Below are 23,876 nucleotides of genomic sequence, written 5' to 3'. Positions count from 1 at the left end.
TCCTTTCCCCCCTTTGTGCCGTCAATCATGGCTCACGGATAGGATAAGGGCTTTGGGGGCAATTTTATTTATTATTCATTTCATGCCATGTCATTTCTATCTCACCTTTTACTCCGAGGTGCTCAAGGTGGTTCACATGGTTCCCTTTCCACCTCCTCATTTAATCCCCCACAACAACCCGGCGAGGTTGGATAGGCAGAGAGGCAGTGACTGCCCTGAAGGTCACTCAGCAAGTACCATGGCCGAGTGGGGGATTTGAACCCTGGACTTCCAGCCCGACGCCCTAACCAATGATCCTGGGATGCTCCCATACCTGTCAGCTGCAGCACAGGTGGCATCAAAGCAATCTAGCACATTGGGGTAATTTTAATCTTTGTACTTAATGGTTTTATACTTCCTCCTCTAGATTCTGGGGGAAGAGGCCGCAGCTCGGGGGGGGGGGGAGAGCTTCTGCTTATCATTCTATGATTCTACGCAAAAGGTGCCAGGTTCCTTGCCTGAAACCCTGGAGAGCCGCTGTCAGTCAGTGCAGACAATACTACGCTAGATGGACAAAGTATGAGGACACGGTATAAAGTCCTTACCCGAATAACTTAACTTCTGCACCAAAACATTCCTATCCTGCCTTTTGAACAACAGCAAAATCTCCAAAATTTCAAAATCCAAATAGCCATTAAAACAAATTCGCAAAAAAAAACCCCAAAAACAGAAGCAGGACAAAAAAGCAACCCATTTGTTAAGTGGCTTCTAACATGCATCTAACCTTCAATTCCTCTTGCAGCATACAAACATCTCCACACACCACACATTTTGGGCATCATTATACTCTTGTTAACTGGATCCCTACTAAATGCAAGACACGCAGCTCCAATCCTGTGCCAGTTCCATTGGTTTCAGTGAGGCTTACCTTAGTAAGCCTGTTTGGGGTTGCCGCCTACAGCACCTACAGACAATTTGAGGGAGACCTGCCCACCCCTCCACAGAACTTTTGGCACCCATGACTTGATCTTTTGGCGCAAGCACACAAGCCCAGAACACTGAGTGGACATGTGCAATCTCTGCAAGTCTGGGAGCATTTCCAGATCTAACTACAACACTCAAAGCAGACACCCCACTGAATTTCTGGCACACAAAGAGTGGCAGAATTCAGCCTGCAACAGGCACTAAGCACCTCCCTTAACTCCCCTCCCCCAGGAACAGAATAAATGCATGCTCAGTTTTCCGCTAAATATTCTAATCGCAACCTAAAATTCAGCAACATGCTTCTTAATCCTCACAAATATTTTAAGTATTTCCAAGCCGTAAAGTAGGCACAGAAGGTTTCCTGAAAGATTAAGAAGAGTTTGGATTTGATATCCCGCTTTATCACTACCCGAAGGAGTCTCAAAGCGTCTCACATTCTCCTTTCCCTTCCTCCCCCACAACAAACACTCTGTGAGGTGAGTGGGGCTGAGAGACTTCAAAGAAGTGCGACTAGCCCAAGGTCACCCAGCAGCTGCATGTGGAGGAGCGGAGACGCGAACCCGGTTCCCCAGATTATGAGTCCACCGCTCTTAACCACTACACACTGGCTCTCTTCTCCCCCCCCCCTAGCAAAATTTATTTAAATACCCAGGCTTCGAGACTACCACCTTCTCCAAGCTCCATATTGCCCCCAGCGACCTATCTAAATTCATGGGCGAAATCAATGCAAACAAGGGTTAAGTACAGAATGTGTGCTGAAGTACGATGCTGAGCACCCACTTGCAAATGCTTTTTTTAAAAAAAGCTACACATGCAGGTTGGGCTGCTTGGGATGAATGGAACAGTTATATTAATGAATGAAAAAGTGCTGAATCAACTGAATGGTGTTAATCCATTCATTCTTATACCGTCCAGTCTTCCAAAGGAGCTCATCAAGGGCCCTTCTTCAACACACACAGAATTTATCCTAACAAACCTATGGGGTACATTAGGCTGAATGACAGCAAGCAGCCCAACATCACATAATAAGTTGAGCATCTGAGAGGGGATTTGAATTTCGCTGCCTCCCCCCCCCAATTCCAGGTGCAAACTGAAGCCACACATCACGCCAGAAATCACAATTTCTGCACCGTTTCACTGCTGATTCACACAAGGTTTCCCCCCAAGGTTTTCTTGCTAGCAGTTTTGATCACTGGGAAAATAATTAGAAGTCACCCTAAGGGCAGCGGTGTTTAGCTGGTGATATATCGCAATGCTGAAAACCAGGTATCGCCCAGCCCCAGTCCTGCTGCACAAAAATCCATGTCTGGTAACACTCTCTGCCTTCCCCGCAGCTTCCTTCATTTGAGCTTCCCATATAGGCACCTGGTTGGCCACGTGAGAATTGGATGCTAGCCACAATATGGCCATTGGCCTGATCTAGTTGGTTCTTCCTGGTGCTCAGCATAATTTATCCTAATTTATTATTTATTGTATTTATGAATCACCCTTCCTCCAACAGAGCCCAGGGGCAGGGTACGACAAAGGATAAAGAACCAGTGATTTAAACAAACACAGAACTGAAATATTCATAAAAATAACTGTGTCTTGTGGTTGGGGGGGGGGGTATTTTGCTACCACGGTTGAACCTTGAGTCACAAATCCTTGCCGATCTACTTCCGGTTGCCCAGAGATCTACTCATAAATCCTAATCTACCTTTCTCTAATCTAACTCACGAGTTTTACTAAGGCGCCTCAGGCAGATTCCTAGTCAATCAGTCTTATTATTTATCGCCTGCTGCAATATGGGGATAATGTTTAATTATTTATAAACCGCTCGGCTCTTTCACTCTCTTTCTCTTCTCTCTCTCTCTCACACACACACACACGTGTATATGTATATTGTGGAGCTATACAAGAAAACCATCAAAATAAAAAAGTTAAATAAAATTAAAATATGCATAGCAAACAACCACTCCTGGATCAATATTCTGTAAAAACTCTCAAAGAAACGAAAAAATCATTTTCAGCAGGAGATAAAATACAAGGATTGTAGGTGCCAAGCTAGTTCCAATAGTGTCACTATGGTAAAAGTCTTTGTCTGCACAGAAATTGAGGCTATTAATACCACCAAACTCTGAGCGCTCGGATATGCTCTGTACATAGACCCATAACATTTTCAATTTGGGGGCACACGCTAAGTTCTACTATTGCATTTGGAGTCTGAAGAAAAATCCGTATTTGAAGCACTCACACTACTTGAACAGTAAAGTCGGCACCCATAGCAAACTACAGTTCCCAAAGATCTCCCTAACTGTTAAAAAGTGTGTACTACAAGTGTTCTAAATGTATGAGGGGTGTGTGTGTGTGTGTGTCCTTGCTCTTTTTCAGAGATGAAACCCAAGTTGTGTATGAGAACGAATCAGGTATAAACCAGGAACTAGGCGTTATCAGGAGCAGTCTCAATCAGGTTCTTGTAGCATCTGGTCATAGGAGCCCGTGCGGCTTCGTCTTCAAAACAATGAGTTTTGTTATCAGAATTTTTTAGGTTAGCTAGCCTGAGTTTAACTAACATGAAATAGTTTGGGAGGATTCTCCCCCTACTGCACGTTATTCTTTTGGTTTGATCTTAGTAACTTTCTGATTTCCCTCTGAGGAAACTGACTTCTTATCCAGTGAAACGAGGAAGAGCCGGCATCTCGTTAGGGTTTCAGTTATGAGGGTTTTCATTTGAGTATATATATATATTTGTCTAATTCCGCTTAGTTGTTCAGGGGCCCTCACCCCATTTTTGGAGTTGTGTTCAGTCAAGTTTGGGTTATATCTTTATTATACCTTTACCTCGTTTTAGGAATTAGTCACGGCTGAGTATTTTATACTTTTTTTCCTTGGTTATTACACCCCGTGATTGTCTTTTCATTTTTTCGCCTAATTATGAGAACGGAGGCATAATCACTAACCTGGAGCATCAGCTCACAGTCTTCTCTGCCGACAAATATCATCTCCCGAGGGAGCCGGTGGCGAATGCCTGCACTGCTCACCAGAAACCATGATGTCACACTCATTTTGGTGTTTGGCACTTCAACTTTTCACCATCCTAGATGAGAGAGAGAGAAAAGTTACAGAAAAAAATGTGGACCAAAAAGGCAAACAAAAATATGTCAACAGTTAAGAGCACAAAAAGCACGACCACTAATTCTTTTACAACAGCAACAGCATATGAGGGCAGATTTCAAGATCTACTTTGATTTTTAAAAGGTAAAGGTAAAGGGACCCCTGACCGTTAGGTCCAGTTGTGTCCGACTCTGGGGTTGTGGTCCTCATCTCGCTCTATAGGCCAAAGGAGCCGGCATTTGTCCGCAGACAGCTTCCAGGTCATGTGGCCAGCATGACAAAGCCACTTCTGGTGAACCAGAGCAGCACACGGAAACACCGTTTACCTTCCCGCTGGAGCGGTACCTATTTATCTACTTGCACTTTGGATGTGCTTTCGAACTGCTAGGTGGGCAGGAGCTGGGACCGAGCAACGAGAGCTCACCCCATTGCGGGGTTTCGAACCGCCGACCATCTGATCAGCAAGCCCTAGACTCTGTGGTTAACCCATAGCACCATCTGGGTCCCACACTTTGATTTTTACTAATATGCAAATATCTATCAACTGGAGTCAGGAGCAAACAGCATGCATTTAGGATTAAAGCATTCTGAGCCCAGTAATTTGTTCTGGTACCAAAACTGAACCGAGCTCACAGTCACAAAAACCCGCTCCCAGTTAGATATTTTGATATTGCCATTGTTAAATAACTGGGAGTCAGAAATCCCTGCAGATCTACTTCAAAATCACCCAGAGATGCACCAACAATACAGATCCTGATGCACCCTTTCCCCACCTCTGGTCCCTCAGCTGCAGGTGTGCAGAAATTTGGAGCTATAGTTCGGCAACATTGGAGGTCCAGATGTTCCCCAGCCCCATTCTTTGCTGACCAAAACCAGCTCTCCAGGGTTTCAGACCAGGGAGTTTCCCAACCTGGAAATGCTCGAGAATGAACCTGGGACTTTCTGTGGGCAAAGCAAATGTTCTACACTAAGCCAGGGAGCCTCCCAGCTGGTAGTCCTTAAAGTTATTATAAAAGGGAAATGGAGAAAATATCCACCAAAAGCCAACAAGGAAGACAAGCAAAGGTTTGGTTAGGTTTGCTGAATTTATAAACCACTTCCCACAACAAAAAGTCCTGCAAAGCAAGACTTTTTACAGCAAGAATAAAAAAGCATATTAAAAACACAGAACAAAAATATCCACTCACTGGTGATGTCCAATTGCAGAGGGAAACAAAAAACAGACTTTGCCTGGCGCTGAAACATGGCGAAGTTGGCACCAGGAGGGCCTCTCCAAGGAGAGTATCAGTGGTGGGCAGAAATGGCCCTTCTTATTTCATCACCATCCTCAGAGGCGACACATGAAAAAGGGCTTCCGGTGACAATCTCAAGCCCAGGAAGTTCAATACGAACCAAAGCCCACCAGACATCAAGCTTGAGCTGGGGTCTCGAACACCTTATAGCAGTAGTTTTCAACCAGTGTGCAGTGGCACCCTGCAGTGCCTTGGCAACACTGGCCTCTGTCCTCCTTTCCTTTCCTTTCCTTCCTTTCCCTTCCTCCCTCCCTCCCTCCTCTGATGCCCTCTTGCATCTCTACCTCCCAAAGGGCTTGCACAGCTGTTTGTTGCATCAGCCCTGGCTACAAGCTCCTCAGGCGAATGGTGCCTTCCCAGGACCCTGTGGGGCAATTTAAGGAGGCCACCTCTCTTTGGGGCAGGGGAGCAGCTCAGAGACCAGGGGCAGCTGCCCAGAGGACTCCCCAAGGAGAAGGGAGAAGAGAGGAGGCCGAGGGAACACTCCCCAAGGGAGGGTGTTCAAAAAGGGGCGAGGGGCTGCTGACTCCGCAGGCAAGGAGTGACATAACTGGGTTCCTGAGCCCCGCAGGGGTACCACAGAAAAAAATGTATTTCGTCAAGGGAGCCATGGACTCAAAAAGGTTGAAAACCTCTGCCTTGTAGACTTTTTAAAAAGCAGCCTTTCTCTGGTCACACTAGGAGGATTACATGCACAAAGCATTCAAGAAGCTCAACACAGAAGGAGAAAGGAGGCAGGAAAGCCGAGAATGCTCACAGAATTCCGTGCACAACATCCACACACGGAAACAGGCAGAGCAGGTCATACGAAACAAGCCCGCCTATGTCAAGAAGTCTCTGGGATAGATTAGAGTTGAGTGCCTTCCTTCCTGGCTAACCACCTGTGCCTCACCTGGAAGGCCCACCTCATGCTCTAGGGAAGACCAAAGTAGAGAGAGGCATTTTCAAGTTTTGACCTATAACCTGATCCTACACTTTTAACAGCAGACTGACACACAGGAATCAGCACTCTTCCCACCCTTATCTCCACACCTGTGATCTCCAGGTGGTGGTGTTGGGCTGCAAGTCCTATCAGCCCCAGCCAGCACAGCCAACAGGTAATGGGAGTTGTAGTCCAATCTCTCTGGAGGGCCAACCATCTCATTCCCAGTGAAGACTGTTGGACTGACTGGAGGGAGCTGGGCTGAAACTCTCACTCAGTCATGGAGTCCATTAGGTGACCTGGAGTTGTCACTAGCTCTTAACCCAACCTATGACCTGGGGAAAGGCCGTGGCTCAGTGGTTGAGCATCTGCGTTGCATGCAGAAGGTTGAAGGTTCAATCCCTGGCATCTCCAGGTAGGAATGGTCTCGGTCTGAAACCGCCAGACAGTGTGGGAGAGTACCAAGCTATGTGGACCAGTATTCTGACTCACTATAAATCAGCTTCCAATGTTCCGGCTTATAAATGATGTTCAGTTGGTAGAGCATGAGACTCTTAATCTCCATGTGGGGGCAAAAGATTCCTGCGTCGCAGCGGGTTGGACTAGATGATCTTCGTGATCCCTTCAGATTCTATGACTGGGGGGAAGAGAGACCCTGTGTGCTGTCCTGAGCAACTTGGGGTGCAGAGTTCAAGGCTTAAAATAAACCCCATTTGTTTCTTTCAAAGCACTTACAAACTGCGGGATATTCAAAACCTCTAAGTACACTAGTGCACAAAAATCCAACATACAAAAGCAATTTTTAAAGTATCATAAAAACAGAGATGGAAGACAGACATCTGGTCAATCTTATGGGTCAGGGAAAAGCAAAAATATATATTTCTGTGCAAGACATCCAAAGCAATTGATGGGTGATGCTTATTTTAAAAGGTAATAATAGATGTTTCTGTTTGTTGTGCTGCTGCGAAAGTGGGGGGGGGCAGGGAAATAAGTGTTAAGCCTATTATGTTCCAACTTCCTAGTTTTATAAATCCCCCCTGTAAGAGGGGGGACAGGAAATTTAACATATCAAGGGAAAGGGAAAGGCTGCCCCACCACTGAGCTGATAGAGAAGGATCTCCTGCATGGAAGATTTCACTTGTAAATTTGCTCCTTTTGTGCCTCACTTAATTCAAAGCAGCTCCCCTCCCTTGCCTCCATCTGCATACCGTGCAATGTTTGAGGACTGAAATAAGTACACTTTTGAATAAGTACTCTTGTTCGTAGGCTACCCAGCTATTGCAGTCTTAAGGTGCTGGATCTATCTGCTGACATCCTCTCCTGTTAGGTGGATTCGCAAGACACTACCTACCAAGGGCTGAAGTGAACTAAATTATTGCACCTGCAGAACAGGACTTTCACACCCCCACACTGTTGCAAAATCACAGGAACCACCAGAGCAAATTGTATGGGGCACACGGGGGGGGGGGGGAGAGAGAGAGAGAGAGAGAGAAGGGGACCGTCCTGTTGCACAAGGACAAATGCTTGTACTGGTGCAAGTTACAGGTAGGTAGCCGTGTTGGTCTGCCATAGTCAAAACAAAATAAAATAAAAAAATTCCTTCCAGTAGCACCTTAGAGACCAACTAAGTTTGTTCTTGGTATGAGCTTTCGTGTGCATGCACACGAAAGCTCATACCAAGAACAAACTTAGTTGGTCTCTAAGGTGCTACTGTACTGGTGCAAGGTTAGCCTTAGCGCTACATTTTCATAGAAATGTAGAGTTGGAAGGTACACCAAGGGTCATCTAGCCCAACCCCTGCAATGCTGGATTTTTTCATGCACTGAAGTGCTTTGAACATTCACGAAGCACTATGCAAAAGCTAACTATGAACCTAAGAAGATGCCTTATGCCACTGGTCCATCTAACTCACTGTCTAAATTGACTGGCAGGTGCCAGGAATGGATGGATCCTGGGTCCTTCTGCACGCCAATCAGATGCACTGCCCCTGAGCTACATAGCCCTTTCCCCAGAAACTGCTGACACCCAGGCCTCACACTTTCCTCCTTTTGACACTCGCATTTCCCCACTCCCTCTTCCAGTGCATGCTAGGAGCTGCAGGGGCATGTTGGCATCTGTTGCTAGGAGGAAGGGAAATAAACACTCTGGGCAAGAGCCCCCATTGGCCCACAAAAGCAGACACAATGTCAGAGCAGAGACTGAAGCCTACAACTCTATTCTCTCCCCACACACACACACACACACACACCACCCCTCAACGTTTTCATTTTTCTTTTGCTCCCATTTGGCGGCTGTAGCTTTAATCAGCTCGCCCTGACCCTTAGCAGCAGATTCTGCCACAACTAATGCTTATTATGGACATTTTGCCAGCAGGAGGGGAAGATTTAAAGGAAAACACACAAGCCAGGCCCACAGATCGAGCCCACCATAATCCACCTGATCTTTTTTTTCCTTTTGGTTGCAGGCTTTTAAAAAGAAGAAGAGAAATGAGGAGGAGAAGGGGAAAGGGGTGAGAAGAGGGAAAGGAGTTACTAAATGAAGGGGGGGGGAGCATTACAAGAGGGAACCAGAGAAGCCAGCACATATAACAAGCGAGAGGGAGAAAAACCAGCTCCAAAAGATGGTTAGCATTTGGGGTTGCCTGGTGCCACCAGATGCCAGTTCAACTGGCTGAGCCAGGCAATTCCTCCCAGATCTTGCCACCATTATTACAAAGCAACTGCCAGCAGCTATCCACACCCAAGGAAAGGATGGGGGGGGGGTATATCCGAAGCTTCGCCACCAGCCCTACCCAAGGTGCAACAATAAAGCCGCCAGCCGCCGGATAAATCTGTCTCTCTTTCGAGGGTTTGGGGGGGGGGGGCAGTGAACCTTCAAACCTCCAGGGGGTTGGGGATAGAGAAGTCGTCTCTTTGTTTAGGAAGAAGTCTGGGGCTGCAGCAGGAATCCAAGCTGGGGAACGGTGTGACTCCTGGGAAGGGGGAGGGCGGGTATTATTTTGGTAGGAAGCTAGCAGGGAGCACAGAATCCGGGAGGAGGAAGAGGAAACCTCCAGCTCTATTGATCCCTACCCAAAGTGGCCTTTCTGCTCTTTTATATACCTCTCTAGTCATTGAAGATGAAGGAACCTCCTACCTGCCACGCTGGATCCACTGACATTCCCCCCCTCCCATTATCCAACAGCTGCTGCGACCCCCCCCCCCCCGGCCAAGGCTCCGGAGACCCCATTTGGGAGAGGACTTGGCCACAAGCCACCACAAGCTCCTCGCTTGGCCTTCCCTTACCTGGCTGGACTCTGTAGTTGCTGCACCAGCGGCCTCTCTCAATGACACCTCCCCATCATGGAGATGCTCCCCCTCCTCTGTCCCCATAGCTGCACCCGCTCCCATTTCAAAATCTGGCCTTAGCAGCAGCAGCAGCAGCAAGCCCACCTCCTTTTGTGTGAGAGAAAGATGGGAGGGAGGGTCTGGCCAATCTCCACCAATTCTATCCACCCCCCTCAAAATAATAATAATAATAATAATAATCGCCTTCCAAGCGGTCTGCTCTCCATGCCCACCTCCTCTCCCCAGCCCCGATCTTGCTGCAGAAGGGAAGCGCGCCTTTCCCTCCTCCTCCTCCTGCGCAGTCCCCGCATGCCCGGCTCTCCAACCCCGCAGGCAGGCAGGCCCTTGACCCGGCCGGGCTGGCAAGGCGCATCGCAACGCGGCCAGGTGCTCCTTGCGTTGCCGGATGGCCGCAGGCCGAAGCCCAGCCGGCGCGATCAGCTGTTTCCTGTCTGCGGGGCGGACCTGCCCGCCTTCCCCGAGGGTGGGCTCCGCCTGCCCCGACCACCACCGCCACCCCTAACTCGGCGCAGCCTTACCCGGCGTGGCGGCCCCCGGCTCTCCGCCCTCCAGCGCTGCGCCAGGTGCGGGGCGCCCGATCCAAACCCCAGGGCGCACCGTCAGCCTCCCCTAGCCTCTCCGGATCCGGCGCTGCTGGGCTTCTGCCATGGCCGCGCACCGAGGGATCGTCCTTTCTCTCGCCCTGGGGAGGAGGACACAAGGAGCGGCGCCGCCACCGCCGCCGCCGCCTGCGCTCACTTGCACAGCAGGTTCCAGACGTCAGGAGGCGGCTCTTCGCTTCCCTCGCCCTCCTCCTCCTCTCTCTCTCCCTTCCCTCCACCCCTCCCGGTACTCCCAGCCCTGCCCTGCCCTTCCCTCTCGGGCTGCCTCCTCCGGCAGCGAAGCCGCCAGGTTAGATCAGGTGACGCCGTCGAGGCTTCTCCATGGCACAAGCGTGGTGCGCGCCCGTGCGCCCTCGGCGGCTTGGCGCGGGTGGCGGCGGCGGCGGCGGCGGCGGCTTCCCCCGTCTCTCTCTCCCTCTCCCTCCCTTGGCTGGTGAGGAGTTTGGTTGCGACGGCAGGGCGGGCGGAGCGGAGCCGAGCTCCCCGGGGGCGGGCTCGGCGAGGAGGAGCACGCGGCCGCGTTGCTTTTGCCTCTTTAAGCCCTAAGCGGCGAGACGAAAAGCTGGGTGGGAGAGGAGAGGTGCCATTTCTTGCTTTCCAGGAGTGCCAACTTGAATAAAATATTATTCTGCCCCGCCTCCCCCCGCATAATCGATCACATGTCACCGCACCCCCACACTATTTGAATGGCAATAGGCCTGCCCATTAACTTTGGGGGAGCCCAGCCCCTCAAATATTTTATTGGGGGGGAGCGCAAAGGGACCTCAGCCCCTAGTCGTTGGCTCCTATCTATCTATCATAGGTGCCGGGGCTCAAAATTCCCCATGAAGGGGCTGGGCACCCACGGTCGTGGGGTCAAGTTGGCACTCTATCTATCTATTATTAAAACCAAGCTGCCAACCAGGATGCGGCACCCTTGGCTAGTCTCCAGAAAACTGGAGGATGATCCCGGTCAGTGAAAGGGGGTGCGGGAATAATCCAGCAGTTCATCTTAACATTTTTTGTTTCCCCATACATGCATTGGTTGTGGTGGGTCACCATCATAAATAGGGCTGGTGTAGTTCTCACCTTTGAACACTGCTAAGCATTTTCTCTGTCTTGGCCAAGTAAGCAAACCTTTCTACTTGTTAATAATTCTACACACCGCTTTGTGTTGCCACTTGGTAAAGTAAAGGTAAAGAACCTCTGGATGGTTAAGTCCAGTCAAAGGTGACTTGCGGCACTCATCTTGCTTTTCAGGCCAAGGGAGCCAGTGTTTGTCCACAGACAGCTTTCCGGGTCATGTGGCCAGCATGACTAAACCGCTTCTGGCGCAACAGAACACCATGACGGAAGCCAGAGCGCATGTTAATGCTGTTTACTTTCCCACCACAGCGGTACCTATTTATCTACTTGCACTGGTGTGCTTTCGAACTGCTAGATTGACAGAAGCTGGGGCAGAGCAACGGGAGCTGACCCCGTCGCAGGGATTCGAACCGCCGACCTTCTGATCGGCAAGCCCAAGAGGCTTGGTGGTTTAGACCACAGCGCCACCCCGCTCCCTACCGTTGCAGTTGGTTTTGTGACCCAGAAAAAGTTGGCGCCAAAAGATCTATGGATCAGCTGGGGTGGTTAAAATGCATGCTTGGCATACATCCATGTGGAATCATAGAGTTGGAAGGGACCTCAATGGTCATCTAGTCCAGCCTCCTGCAATGCAGGGATCTCAGCTAAAGCATCCATGACAGATGGCTATCCAACCTCTGCTTAGAAACCTCCAGTGAAGGAGAGTCCACCACCTCCAGAGGGAGACTGTTCCCCTGTCGAATAGCTCTTACTATCTCACATGCGTTAAGTGGGGCAGTGTGCTGGAACTCAAACAATACCTCTCTTGAAGTAGTTTGACTATTTATTTATATGGCGTTTATATCCCACCTCCCCCCCCCCCAAGGAGCTCAAGGTGGCACAGATGGCTTTCCCCCTTCCTATTTGGAACCCTGCAACAACCATGTGAGGTAGCTGAGGCTGAGAAGTAGTGAACAGCCCAAGGTTACCCAGTGAGCTTTTTAGGGTCCCAGAAGAAGAAGAAGAAGAAGAGAAGAAGAAGAAGAAGAAGAAGAAGAAGAAGAAGAAGAAGAAGAAGAAGAAGACCAACAACAACAACAACAACAACAACAACAACAACAACAATTTATTGTTTATACCTCACCCATCTGGCTGGGTTTCCCCAGCCACTCTGGGCAGCTTCCAACAGAATGTTAAAATACAACAATCTGTTAAACATTAAAAGCTTCCCTAAACAGGGCTGCTTTCAGGTGTCTCCTAAAAGTCTGGTAGTTGGTTTTCTCTTTGACCTCTGGTGGGAGGGCGTTCCACAGGGCGGGCGCCACTACCGAGAAGGCCCTCTGCCTGGTTCCCTGTAACTTGGCTTCTCGCAGCAAGGGAACCGCCAGAAGGCCCTCGGCACTGGACCTCAGTGTCCGGCAGAACGATGGGGGTGGAGACGCTCCTTCAAGTATACTGGACCGAGGCCGTTTAGGGATTTAAAGGTCAGCACCAACACTTTGATTTGTGCTCGGAAACGTACTGGGAGCCAATGTAGGTCTTTCAAGACCGGTGTTATGTGGTCTCAGCGGCCACTCCCAGTCACCAGTCTAGCTGCCACATTCTGGATTAGTTGTAGTTTCCGGATCACCTTCAAAGGTAGCCCCACGTAGAGCGCATTGCAGCAGAGCCGTCTCATCCATTGGGGCTGGTGGCGCGGCGCGCCAGGGCGCAATGGCCTGGAGGGCACCTCCGTCCTCCAGCCCCGCTGGCAGCGCCTGCCGGCAGCGCCCTCTGACTCCCAAAAAGGGAGCTGGCCGGCCACGCCACGCCCTCTGGCTGCCCAGCAGAGCACAGGAGCACAGCTCTGCGCGCCCTTCCAGCGCTTCCGGGACGGGAGGCGAGGGCGGCCGGCTCGCGTTCCCGCGCGCAGCCGGGTGGCGCGGCTCAGCCGGGCAGCTCGCGCTCCGCGCGCAGCCGGCCACCCACCCGGTGGAGCACAAGCTGCCCAGCCGCGCCGCCCGGCTGCGCCGCGCCATCCGGATGCGCGCGGGAGCACGAGCCGGCCGCCCTCGCCTCCCGTCCCGGAAGCGCTGGAAGGGCGCGCAGAGCCCCGCGCCGCTCCAGCGCCACGCCCCTCACCCCCCGCTCGCCCACCCCCCTCCCAAGGGGCGGCAAGCGCGGGAGGGAGGCGGCGGAGAGGCGGCATGGCGGGGGCGCCGGAGGGATAGCCGCGCCAGGGCGGCAGATCCCCTTAAGACGGCTCTGCATTGCAGTAATCCAAGCAAGAGATAACTAGAGCATGCACCACTCTGGCAAGACAGTCCGTGGGCAAGAAATCGAAAAAAATGTGGTTTCAAGCATTTCCATGCGCCTTACACCCTGGCATCTTAGGTTCCAGCTTCGGATGAGTCACAGCCAAATCAGATAGCTTAGATAATTGACTTTTCTGTTGGGGATTGGTGCACTTTGCTTTCACATCACCTTTCCATTCAGAGGGGCCTTTGCTGACTATCGCAGCACCTTGATCTCCTTTAGTGCCATAGTGCTACCAGGTAGGCAGCCTTGATGTTCCTGCCACCTGGCTAGTTAGGGGGATATTTTTGGCCCCAGTGATCTGGTGCAGGGATTAGCTGAGCAGGTTGTAGTTCCTCTCAAATCAAGTTACTTAGCCGAGCCCTGTGACAGAGTCACTTGCAATGATACTCCTTGACGGAATGTATTTAACAGCGATCAAGGAGGGATTGGGCTAATCTTTGGGGTTTGCAAATCTATGCAAATACTTCGTTAACAAAAGATGCCATGTTTATAACAAAGGGGATGGTTGTAAGTAACTCATTTGTTTCTGTGTATTATTAATATTTTTGTGTCTCTGCTGGCATTCGTTGAAAATTGGTTGATTGCAATTATATCCCACTGTTTTCTCCAAGGAGCTCAAAAGTGGCGCACATGGTTGTCCTCCTCCTCATTTGCTCCTCACAACAACCCTGTGAGGTAGGCTAGGTTGAGGGGCAGGGACTCTGCCAAGGTCACTCAGTGACCCCTAAAATGAACTGCAGTGTTGGCAAATGTCCTCCTTTGATGGTCCTGCTTGAGATGGCTGTTCATGTCATTCCTAGTGGAATCCAACACAGTCAAGAGTTCTTTACAACAGTGACTCTCCGCAGACTTTCCTGGGAGTAAAGGTAAAGGGACCCCTGACCATTAGGTCCAGTCGCGGACGACTCTGGGGTTGCGGCACTCATCTCACTCTATAGGCCGAGGGAGCTGGTAGTTGTTTATCTCCTTGACCTGTGATGGGAGGGCGTTCCACAGGGCGGGCGCCGCTACCGAGAAGGCCCTCTCAGAGATACCTGGCTGAAAAGGAGATACCTGGCACATTCAAAACACATTTTTCTTCCCCTCAAAGAATTCTGGGCATTGCAGTTTACTTGCAGTCACAGTTCCCAGCAAACCTTAACATACACTACCTACAGTACCTGGAATTCTTTGAGAGGAGAAACGCACTTTGGATGTGTAAGCAAAAATGTTTTCGCCTGGCGTTAAAGGATTGCAGTGTGGGAGCCAGGCAAGTCTCTTTAGGGAGAGAAGGCTAAGTTTGTAGACTCAGGAGTGCTGTCCCTGCCGATGTGCCCACAACCTGTGACACCAGCCTCACTCGGGGAGATGCTCCCACCTCCCAGACATCTCTCATTGGCCTTAACGCTTCCTCCAGATCTCCCAAGATACTGCTGACTACCACCTATGTCCTGAGTCACACTCTCCATTTCTCAGACCTTTCATTAACCACCCAGTTCCCTGTGAGCCATGACCATGATGATGTTGTAGTAACTCACTATTACATTAGCACATCATGAACTGCATTGGACGTGCATTGCAGTTTCCTTTTAGCAAACGTTGGAGCCACTTTGCTTGCCACCTAACTGGATTTAAACAGGCTTTGCCACCCAGCTGAGCTTAATTTAGTCTTCTCACTCAGCAATGGGCAGTTTCAAATTGGAATTGACGGATAGAATAGAAACTGGAAAAAGCACCAGAGGGGTTTGTTTATTTTGATCTATTTATTTGTTTTCGTTTCTTCATACCTCCCCCCCCCCCAAATAAAATAAATTTTCCAAGAATAACTTTGCATTGTGAACTTTACAATAAGTGTAATAATACAACTCTGGCCAGTGTAGAAGTTTCAGCACCAATAAATATTTTTAGCAGGAAGTGTGTATCTGCTTCAGGTGTAACCTGAACAACGGGGGCTATTTGGTGGTATTCCTCTGAAGCAAAGGAGGTGTAGGTGCTGCCAGAATCATAGAATTGTAGAGTTGGAAGGGACCACAAGGGTCATCTAGCCCCGCTCCCTGCAATGTAGGATTCTTCTGCCTAATGTGGGACTCGAACCCAGTACCCTGAGATTAAGAGTCTTATGCTCTACCAACTGAGCTGTTCCTGAAGTTAAGTCACCTGGTCCTGAGCCTTTGGACCAGCTTCAGTGGGCATGGAATGTCAGCAAGGAAAAGGAAATTAAAATAATAGGTTTATGTGAAAATTCAATAAAAATCATTGCAAAAAAGAAAAGAAAAAGGAAATTAAAAAGCAGGGGACGGGGTGGAGAGACAGCAACTCTGATCAGGGAACACTCCACGCTGCAACGTTTTGTTGCAGATCCCACTTGCCGTGTAAAAACCCAGCTGGAAGGATAGTCATTTTGTGGGCGGCAACGCTAGAATCTGCTGCAGAGTGACGCCTGCTTTTGTTGCAAACAGGTTTGACATAGTCCTCCTCCTGTTATGGTTGCCTGCAGGGAACGAGATCATTAATCATACATGTACATCCGAAGGTCATAATCACTCAGGACAAGGCGGTCTGTGCAAACAATGGGATGAGGCTATTGAGTAATATTCATTATTTATTGTCTAGCCCTTCAATACAGGTATCTCCTCCCTTCCCTTCAGTAATTCTAAAAAAACCAAAACCCAGAAACAACAGCTCTCTCTCTCTCTCTAACACACACACACACACACACAAACTTTATTTACTTACTTACTTACTTACTTACTTACTTACTTACTTACTTTTCTTGAGGATAATGAGTGGGATTTACAATATCAAAGTTTATGCATGGGCGAGCCTGGTTTTAAAGATGCATTCTGCTTTGCATGCATCATTTTGGACACAGCTGGAGGATGTTGAGGGTTTATCATAGTTGCTTTTTCTAGACCGGTGTTTGACAGTCATCTGGTATTCCTGAGCACGCTCCCTGTGGCCGTCCTGGCCTCTTGTGGCCTGCTTGTAAAACTGCATTATTTATTTATTTATTTATTTATTTAATGCAGTGTGTGTGTGTGTGTGTGTGTGTGTGTGTAATGATTCCAATGATAAGAGCACGTAAAAACTGTTCCAAATGGAAGAGAATGGCATGAATTTAGCAAAAGAGGTGGCATATCATTTTTGTAACTTGCTTTGACTCCCCACCCCCTGGTATGTACATTTTATATAATGATAAAGGTAAAGGGACCCCTGACCATTAGGTCCAGTTGTGTACAACTCTAGGGTTGCGGCGCTCATCTCGCTTTAATGGCCGAGGGAGCCGTCGTACAGCTTCCGGGTCATGTGGCCAGCATGACTAAGCTGCTTCTGGCGAACCAGAGCAGTGCACGGAAACACCGTTTACCTTTCCGCCGGAGCGGTACCTATTTATCTACTTGCACTTTGACATACTTTCGAACTGCTAGGTGGGCAGGAGCAGGGACCGAGCAACGGGAGCTCACCCCGTCGCAGGGATTCGAACTGCCGACCTTCTGATCGGCAAGCCCTAGGCTCTGTGGTTTAACCCACAGTGCCACCCGGGTCCCTTTATATATAATGATAGGGTTGCCATATTTCAAAAAGTAAAAACCGGGACGCCCAGAAAGTTGTTGAGCTTTTTTTTAAAAAAAAAACAAATGTGTCCCCAAAAATCTGGGACATATGGCAGCCCTATGTACTGATGCAAGCTTCTATTACCTATCTTTGAAGGAAAATTATGGATACCAAAGGTGGATGTCTGTGGAGATACATTTATTGAGAAATGTAAACTGCCTTGCTTAACCAGCACAGCTGTCTTAATTGCTTTCTCGGGTGGTCTTCAGAAAACCTCACCCGCTTCAGACATTTATTGCTGTTGGTCTTGATGACCCTTGGGGATCCCTTCCAACTTACAGTTCTATGATTCTATGATCCCTGGAAGAAGAGGAAGAAGAAGAAGAAGAAGAAGAAGAAGAAGAAGAAGAAGAAGAAGAAGAAGAAGAAGAAGAAGAAGAAGAAGAAGAGGAGGAAGACAGGGAACAATGAGTGACATGGCTTCCCTCCAGCAGCATCACCCAGGCACCTCCAGCAGCTTCTGCCCAGTGATTTCATCTACTCACTTCTGCCAGCCAACTTCCACAGGGTTTCATGCTGTTGGTGTGTTGCCAAAATAAACTTGAAACAAGCCTTGAAGCAGACCTAAAACATCCACTTAGCCATGAGAATTCTCCCCAGCCACAGGCATCTTTATCAGGTCATATCTGGAGGAGATACCATGAATTGTGAGGCAGTCAGTGTGTGCCATAATAAGTCTGTGAGTCTCTCTGGCCAGATGGCTGAAGGGAGCAGAGATCTGTACATAGTTCCGTAGGCCACTACTGTTATGCAACTTGTAATGTAAATAATAAAGACTTTAGAGAAAAAATTGGATGAGTGAGGTGGTTATTCCTGTCACGGGAATCCACCAAGAGAGGGCTGGGTGGCTGCGGCTGCTGCTGCTGCGAAGATGTAGGAAGACTTTCTGAGTAACTCTTCTGAGAGGAAGAAAAGAACCCCAAGAGCTCACACATACAACTGATATTATTCATATAAGCCACTTAAAAGCCATTTGGGCATGTGAGTGGTACATAATTTAATCAAAGATGGGGATCTGTTCGGGAATATCAACCAATTTCGCTTCACATATCACTTCCACGCTCAGGCACACGCATTTTGCTTCTGCCACATTCAAAACCTCCATTCGTTCACATTTATTCCCAGGCTTCAACCCACAAATAACCACCGGCTTCTGTCAATCGGCTTCTGAAGGTGAATTTCAGCCACCTTCCATCCCCAGACTCTTCAGACCAATTGGTTGCACAGTCCTAGTTCTTCTTTCTTCTATGGCAATCACTTGTAGCCAAGTAAGATTGTCTTCCATGAAAACGGTTTTAACAGTGAGTCCGTAAGTGACTGCGGAGGCCAATTCTGGATCCACATGTCCTTCCACGGTGGGGGCATTGGTTTCCGGGCGGGAGCTGATCACGGTGAGGGTTTGCCAAACGTGCCTTCCTCTTAGCTTGCTTCTCCTTTTTGCCTTGAGTTCGTACTTCTTCAAAGACCACAACATCTTTGGTAAAGGCTGTTCTCCAACTGGAGCGCTTGAAGGCCAGTGTTTCCCAGTCATCAGTGCTTATACTACATTTTTTATTATTTGCCTTGAGAACATCTTTAAACCTCTTTTGTTGTCCACCAGTATTTCGTTTTCCATTCTTAAGTTGAGAATAGAGTAGTTGCAGTAGTGGCGCCTGCCCTGTGGAACGCCCTCAAAGAAATAAACAACTATCGGACTTTTAGAAGACATCTGAAGGCAGCCCTGTTTAGGGAAGCTTTTAATGCTAGATGAATCATTGTATTTTAATATTCTGCTGGAAGCCGTCCAGAGTGGCTGGGGAAACCCAGCCAAATGGACGGGGTATAAATAAATTATTATTAGTTATTATTATTAATTATTATTTACTTTGAAGACAATAATCAGGTATCCGAACAACACGACCAGTCCAACGAAGTTGATGTTGAAGAATCATTGCTTCAACACTGGTGATCTTTGCTTCTTCCAGTAAACTGGCATTAGTTTGCCTATCTTCCCAAATGATGTGCAAAAAAATTTCAGTCCTGGTAGCAAGTAGCTCACTGTACAAAGGTAAAATGTAATCCCACTTTGGGGTCTGGCCCTGTCCATCACTGGTATGTGGCCCTCAGAAGCTGCCCAGAAGGGAATGTGGCCCTCAGTCTGAAAAATATTCCCCACTCCTAACTTCATGAAGATCAAAAACAGCACCTTGAACTTTGGCTGGGAACAAGTAACAGTGTCCTCAGCTGGAAGATGACTCATACTTTGTGAGAAGCTGGGAGGAGACCAAAGACCAGGCCTCTGTAAGTACAACAGCCTTATTTACATAACAGAAGAAAGCAGGCTGGTTTGTGTCATGGAAAAACACAGCTGGGAGAATCATGCAGTCCTGGTCTACCCACTGGGTTGCAGGGCACCAGGTAGCCAAGCACAGGAAGAAAATCGGCTGAGATTTCTTCCCCGTGGCTCACAAGTTCCCAGGAATGCTTTAACCACAACTTTGGCACTTTAGCACGAAAAGGGTTTCCCCAAATGAAGTCACGGTGGGGCAGAGGAGAACCCCACAACGTGTTGGCCGTCATCCAAAGATCTCAGAAGCCCATTAGACACTTATCCAGCAGCACCACTAATGGTGTTTGTTTTATCCATGGTCTCTAGACCAGTGTTTTTCAACCTTTTTTGGGCAAAGGCACACTTGTTTCATGAAAAAAATCACGAGGCACACCAAATTGATCTGTAAAAATGTTACCTGGAAAAATGCGAGAGACATTGTACACTTCTGTAAACCAAGAAAATCTTTAATAAAAGAAAAAGAATACTCAAAAAAAATGTTTAAAAAATTTAACTCTGTGCCTATATATAAAGTAATTCTCTTGAATAGGAATCAAATAAACGCAAAGAATTATTTTATAATTACTTTATTATGAAATAGTAAGTAAACAGAAATATGAAAAATTATAAAATACTTTATTCAGTGCGCAACCTGGGTCTGTTTGGCTGAACACAAACTTGATATTCGAATTTTTCAATTTTTCCCACGGCACACCAGGCAACATCTCGCGGCACACTAGTGTGCCGCGGAACAGTGGTTGAAAAACACTGCTCTAGACATACACTTAACACAGTCAACATTCAAACATATTACTTAACGCAGTGTTTTTCAACCTTTTTTGGGCAAAGGCACACTTGTTTCATGAAAAAAATCACGAGGCACACCACCATTAGAAAATGTTAAAAATTTTAACTCTGTGCCTATATTGACTATATATAAAGTAATTCTCTTGAATAGGAATCAAATAAACACAATTTTTCCCACGGCACACCAGGCAACATCTCGCGGCACACTAGTGTGCCGCGGAACAGTGGTTGAAAAACACTGACTTAACGTAACCTCTCCACTGATAATACTGAATTTGGTGATTAACATGGTTCAAGAAAGGGGTCCATGATTCTCAGAAAGGTGTCTGTATTCATTATGCCTTTAATTGCCCTCCTGTGTCTGGTGAGAAGCTCAGACATTGCTGTATCCCAAATATTATTTCAGGGGCATTTCAGTCCGGTTCTTCCATTGCTGAGCAATCGCTATTGGTGCCACGGTCAGTAAGGAGCCTACTAGTTCTCTGTGGCACAGAGTTGCTTTTAAGGTTTTTTTTTTTCTCTTACATGACATTGCCTTCCAGTAGCACCTTAGAGACCAACTAAGTTTGTTCTTGGTATGAGCTTTTGTGTGCATGAAGAAGTGTGCATGCACACGAAATCTCATACCAAGAACAAACTTAGTTGGTCTCTAAGGTGCTATTGGAAGGAATTTTTTATTTTGTTTTGTTTTGACTATGGCAGACCAATACTGCTACCTACCTGTAATGAGATTGCCTTGTCCTACTCGGATACCTAGAATGACGGCATTTCTTACAATCGAGCAGTACGGTACAGTGGTGCCCCGCTAGACGAATGCCTCGCAAGACGAAAAACTCGCTAGACGAAAGGCATTCGCTAGCGGAAGGCTGTCTCGCAAGACGATTTTTTGAATAGGCTTGCCTCGCAAGAGGAAAAAAATTCCGATCCCCCCCCCCCCGTCAAACTGCTCTTCCCCCGTTGGTGCTTCGCAAGACGAAATTTTCGCTATACGGCAGCACTCGCAGAACGAATTAATTTCGTCTTGCGAGGCACCACTGTATATAATTTTATGAAATGAATGAATAAATCAATTGCCTTCAGATAGCAGTTTAGGATTGCAGAGCTGGAAGTGACCACGAGAGTCATGTAGTCCAAGCCCCTGCAATGCAGGAACCTTTCGCCCAACGTGGGGCTCAAACCCATAACCCTGCAATTAAAGAGTCTCATGCTCTACCAACTGAGCCATCTCAGTTCTTGAAAGTGCATACTCAGGAACAAACTTAGCCTTGCCTCTGCATAATACGTGAAATGCTCCATCTTTACATATTGTTTGAGGGGAGGTTAAACACATACGATTAGCCTCTTTCAAACTTAGGGTCCCCATATATTGTTGGACTACAATTCGCCCAACGTGGGGCTCGAACCCACAACCCTGAGATTAAGAGACTCATAGTCTACTGACTGAGCTATTAATAAATTAATCAATTCACTGACATCTTAGGAAAAGAGAGGGGAATAGTGGATTCAGATAACACCACAGACTTTTCTAGGGTGGCACCATAAAGAGCTAAGCACTTTGGCCGGAGTAGCAGGCAGGCAGGCAGGTAGGCAGGCAAGGTTTTCCTCTCTAAATCCTGCTCCGTGAATATTTCTCTCTCTCCCTTCTTCTGCTACTCTTTCTGACAGTGTTTCATTTTCCATAAGCTCTGCCCGCGAGTGAGAGCTTGAGCCCTTAGCTGCTAAAGGTCCGTGTCACTCTCTGTTCCGTCAGTCGCTCATCGTACCATAGATACCCGGCTCAGGCATCTTTGGAAAATGGGTCATGCTCGACATACGCTCTTCCGCTATCTGTCAGGACCCATCCGCCTCTCCCAAGCTTGCCTTGCAAAGACGCCGAGCATCTGAGAACCCTGGTTTACTTGCCGGCAGGATTGTGGGCGACCCTGGTCGTAAGTCCAAGCCTGTTTAAAATCCAGAGCGCATCTTGCCCAAACCGCAGGTGACTGGCGGCCGGTGCTCTTTGGAGCTAATGGGACAAAAATCAAGGAGGCTAACAGTAGGTGGCGCCAGAGCCAATGACAAGTGGAGCCCCTGGACGAGCTTTAAACTTTCCCATAGGGAAAGAAGAAGAAGAAGAAGAAGAAGAAGAAGAAGAAGAAGAAGAAGAAGAAGAAGAAGAAGAAGAAGAAGAAGTGGAGGAGGAGGAGGAGTTTGGATTTGATATCCCGCTTTATCACTACCCGAAGGAGTCTCAAAGTGGCTAACATTCTCCTTTCCCTTCCTCCCCCACAACAAACACTCTGTGAGGTGAGTGGGGCTGAGAGACTTCAGAGAAGTGTGACTAGCCCAAGGTCACCCAGTAGCTGCATGTGGAGGAGCGGAGACACGAACCCGGTTCCCCAGATTACGAGTCTACCACTCTTAACCACTACACCAAACTGGCTCTCTAGGGAAAGGCTGCAGTGTTTGGGACTTTTTAGTCTAGAGAGAAGGCAGGTAAAAGGTGACATGCTAGAAGTACCGGTATATATAATTATGCGTGGCATGCAGAAAGTGTATAGAGAAACATTTTCCTCCCTGTCTCATACTAGGCACTAGAACTCATGGATAGCCAACACCGGGGAATGTTGGAAGATTCAGGACAGCTAAAGTACTATCTACACACAGCACTGGGGCTGGGCAATATACTGATATAACATCCAAAACCGGTTTGCAGCCCATATAGTGATACTGGTTTCATAAGTTTTGACTTGGCAATATATCGCGAATCATGGTGGGTAGGTGGGTGGGTGTGCTATGCAATCACAATGTAGGGGAAACCAGCCAATGCTCCTCTTGATTCCTGCAGCCCCCTATTAACTCAGCTCTCCCCTGCCTTCTGAGGGGGGCAGTGAATCACAAGAGCAGGCGCCAGCGAAAAATCACGATGCAGGAAAAACCATGAAGCCAGCCAATGCCTCTACAGAGCTTCATCCTTATTTCAGACATCGTGATATACTGTGTCGGTATAAAGGTAAAGGGACCCCTGACCATTAGGTCCAGTCGCAGGCGACTCTGGGGTTGCGGTGCTCATCTCGCTTTATTGGCCGAGGGAGCCAGTGTACAGCTTCCGGGTCATGTGGCCAGCATGACTAAGCCGCTTCTGGCGAACCAGAGCAGCGCACGGAAACACTGTTTACATTCCTGCTGGAGCGGTACCTATTTATCTACTTGAACTTTGACGTGCTTTTGAACTGCTAGGTGGGCAGGAGCTGGGACTGAACAACGGGAGCTCACCCCGTCACAGGGGTTCGAACCACCGACCTTCTGATCGACAAGCCCTGGGCTCTGTGGTTTAACCCACAGCGCCACCCGCGTCCCTCTGTGTCTATTGCGATGTTTAACTGGTGATACATTGCAATGTTGAAAACCAGAAATCGCTCAGCCCTACACAGCACATAGTTAAACTATGGAACTCGCTCCCACTGGAAGGAGTGATGGCTACCAATGTAGCCATCCCACAGAACTACAATTCCCACAGAACTACAATTCACAGAGTTCCGTGGGAAGAGAGACAGATTGTTAAGATGCTCAGGAAATTCTAACTCTGAGTAAGGAATAGGAGTCTCTGGCCGACTCTCGGCATCC

At 48.2% G+C, this 23,876-nt stretch overlaps 1 protein-coding gene across 1 annotated transcript in view; it reads right to left on the bottom strand.

The window, feature by feature from the left end:
- CEP170B (centrosomal protein 170B) overlaps positions 1-10,600 on the bottom strand; it is an 80,082-nt gene extending 69,482 nt beyond the window's left edge. Inside the window, 2 exon segments of the mRNA XM_033138610.1 lie at positions 3,903-4,039; positions 10,136-10,600. Of these exon segments, the coding sequence (XP_032994501.1) occupies positions 3,903-4,007 (105 nt within the window). The 5' untranslated portion in view covers positions 4,008-4,039; positions 10,136-10,600.
- Positions 10,601-23,876: the final 13,276 nt, after the last annotated feature.

The sequence above is a fragment of the Lacerta agilis genome, chromosome 1 (assembly GCF_009819535.1).
Source record: "Lacerta agilis isolate rLacAgi1 chromosome 1, rLacAgi1.pri, whole genome shotgun sequence".
Classification (NCBI taxonomy): Eukaryota; Metazoa; Chordata; class Lepidosauria; order Squamata; family Lacertidae; genus Lacerta; species Lacerta agilis.
The sequence above is the reverse complement of the archived record's forward strand: the minus strand, read 5'-3'. Positions and strand labels throughout refer to the sequence as shown.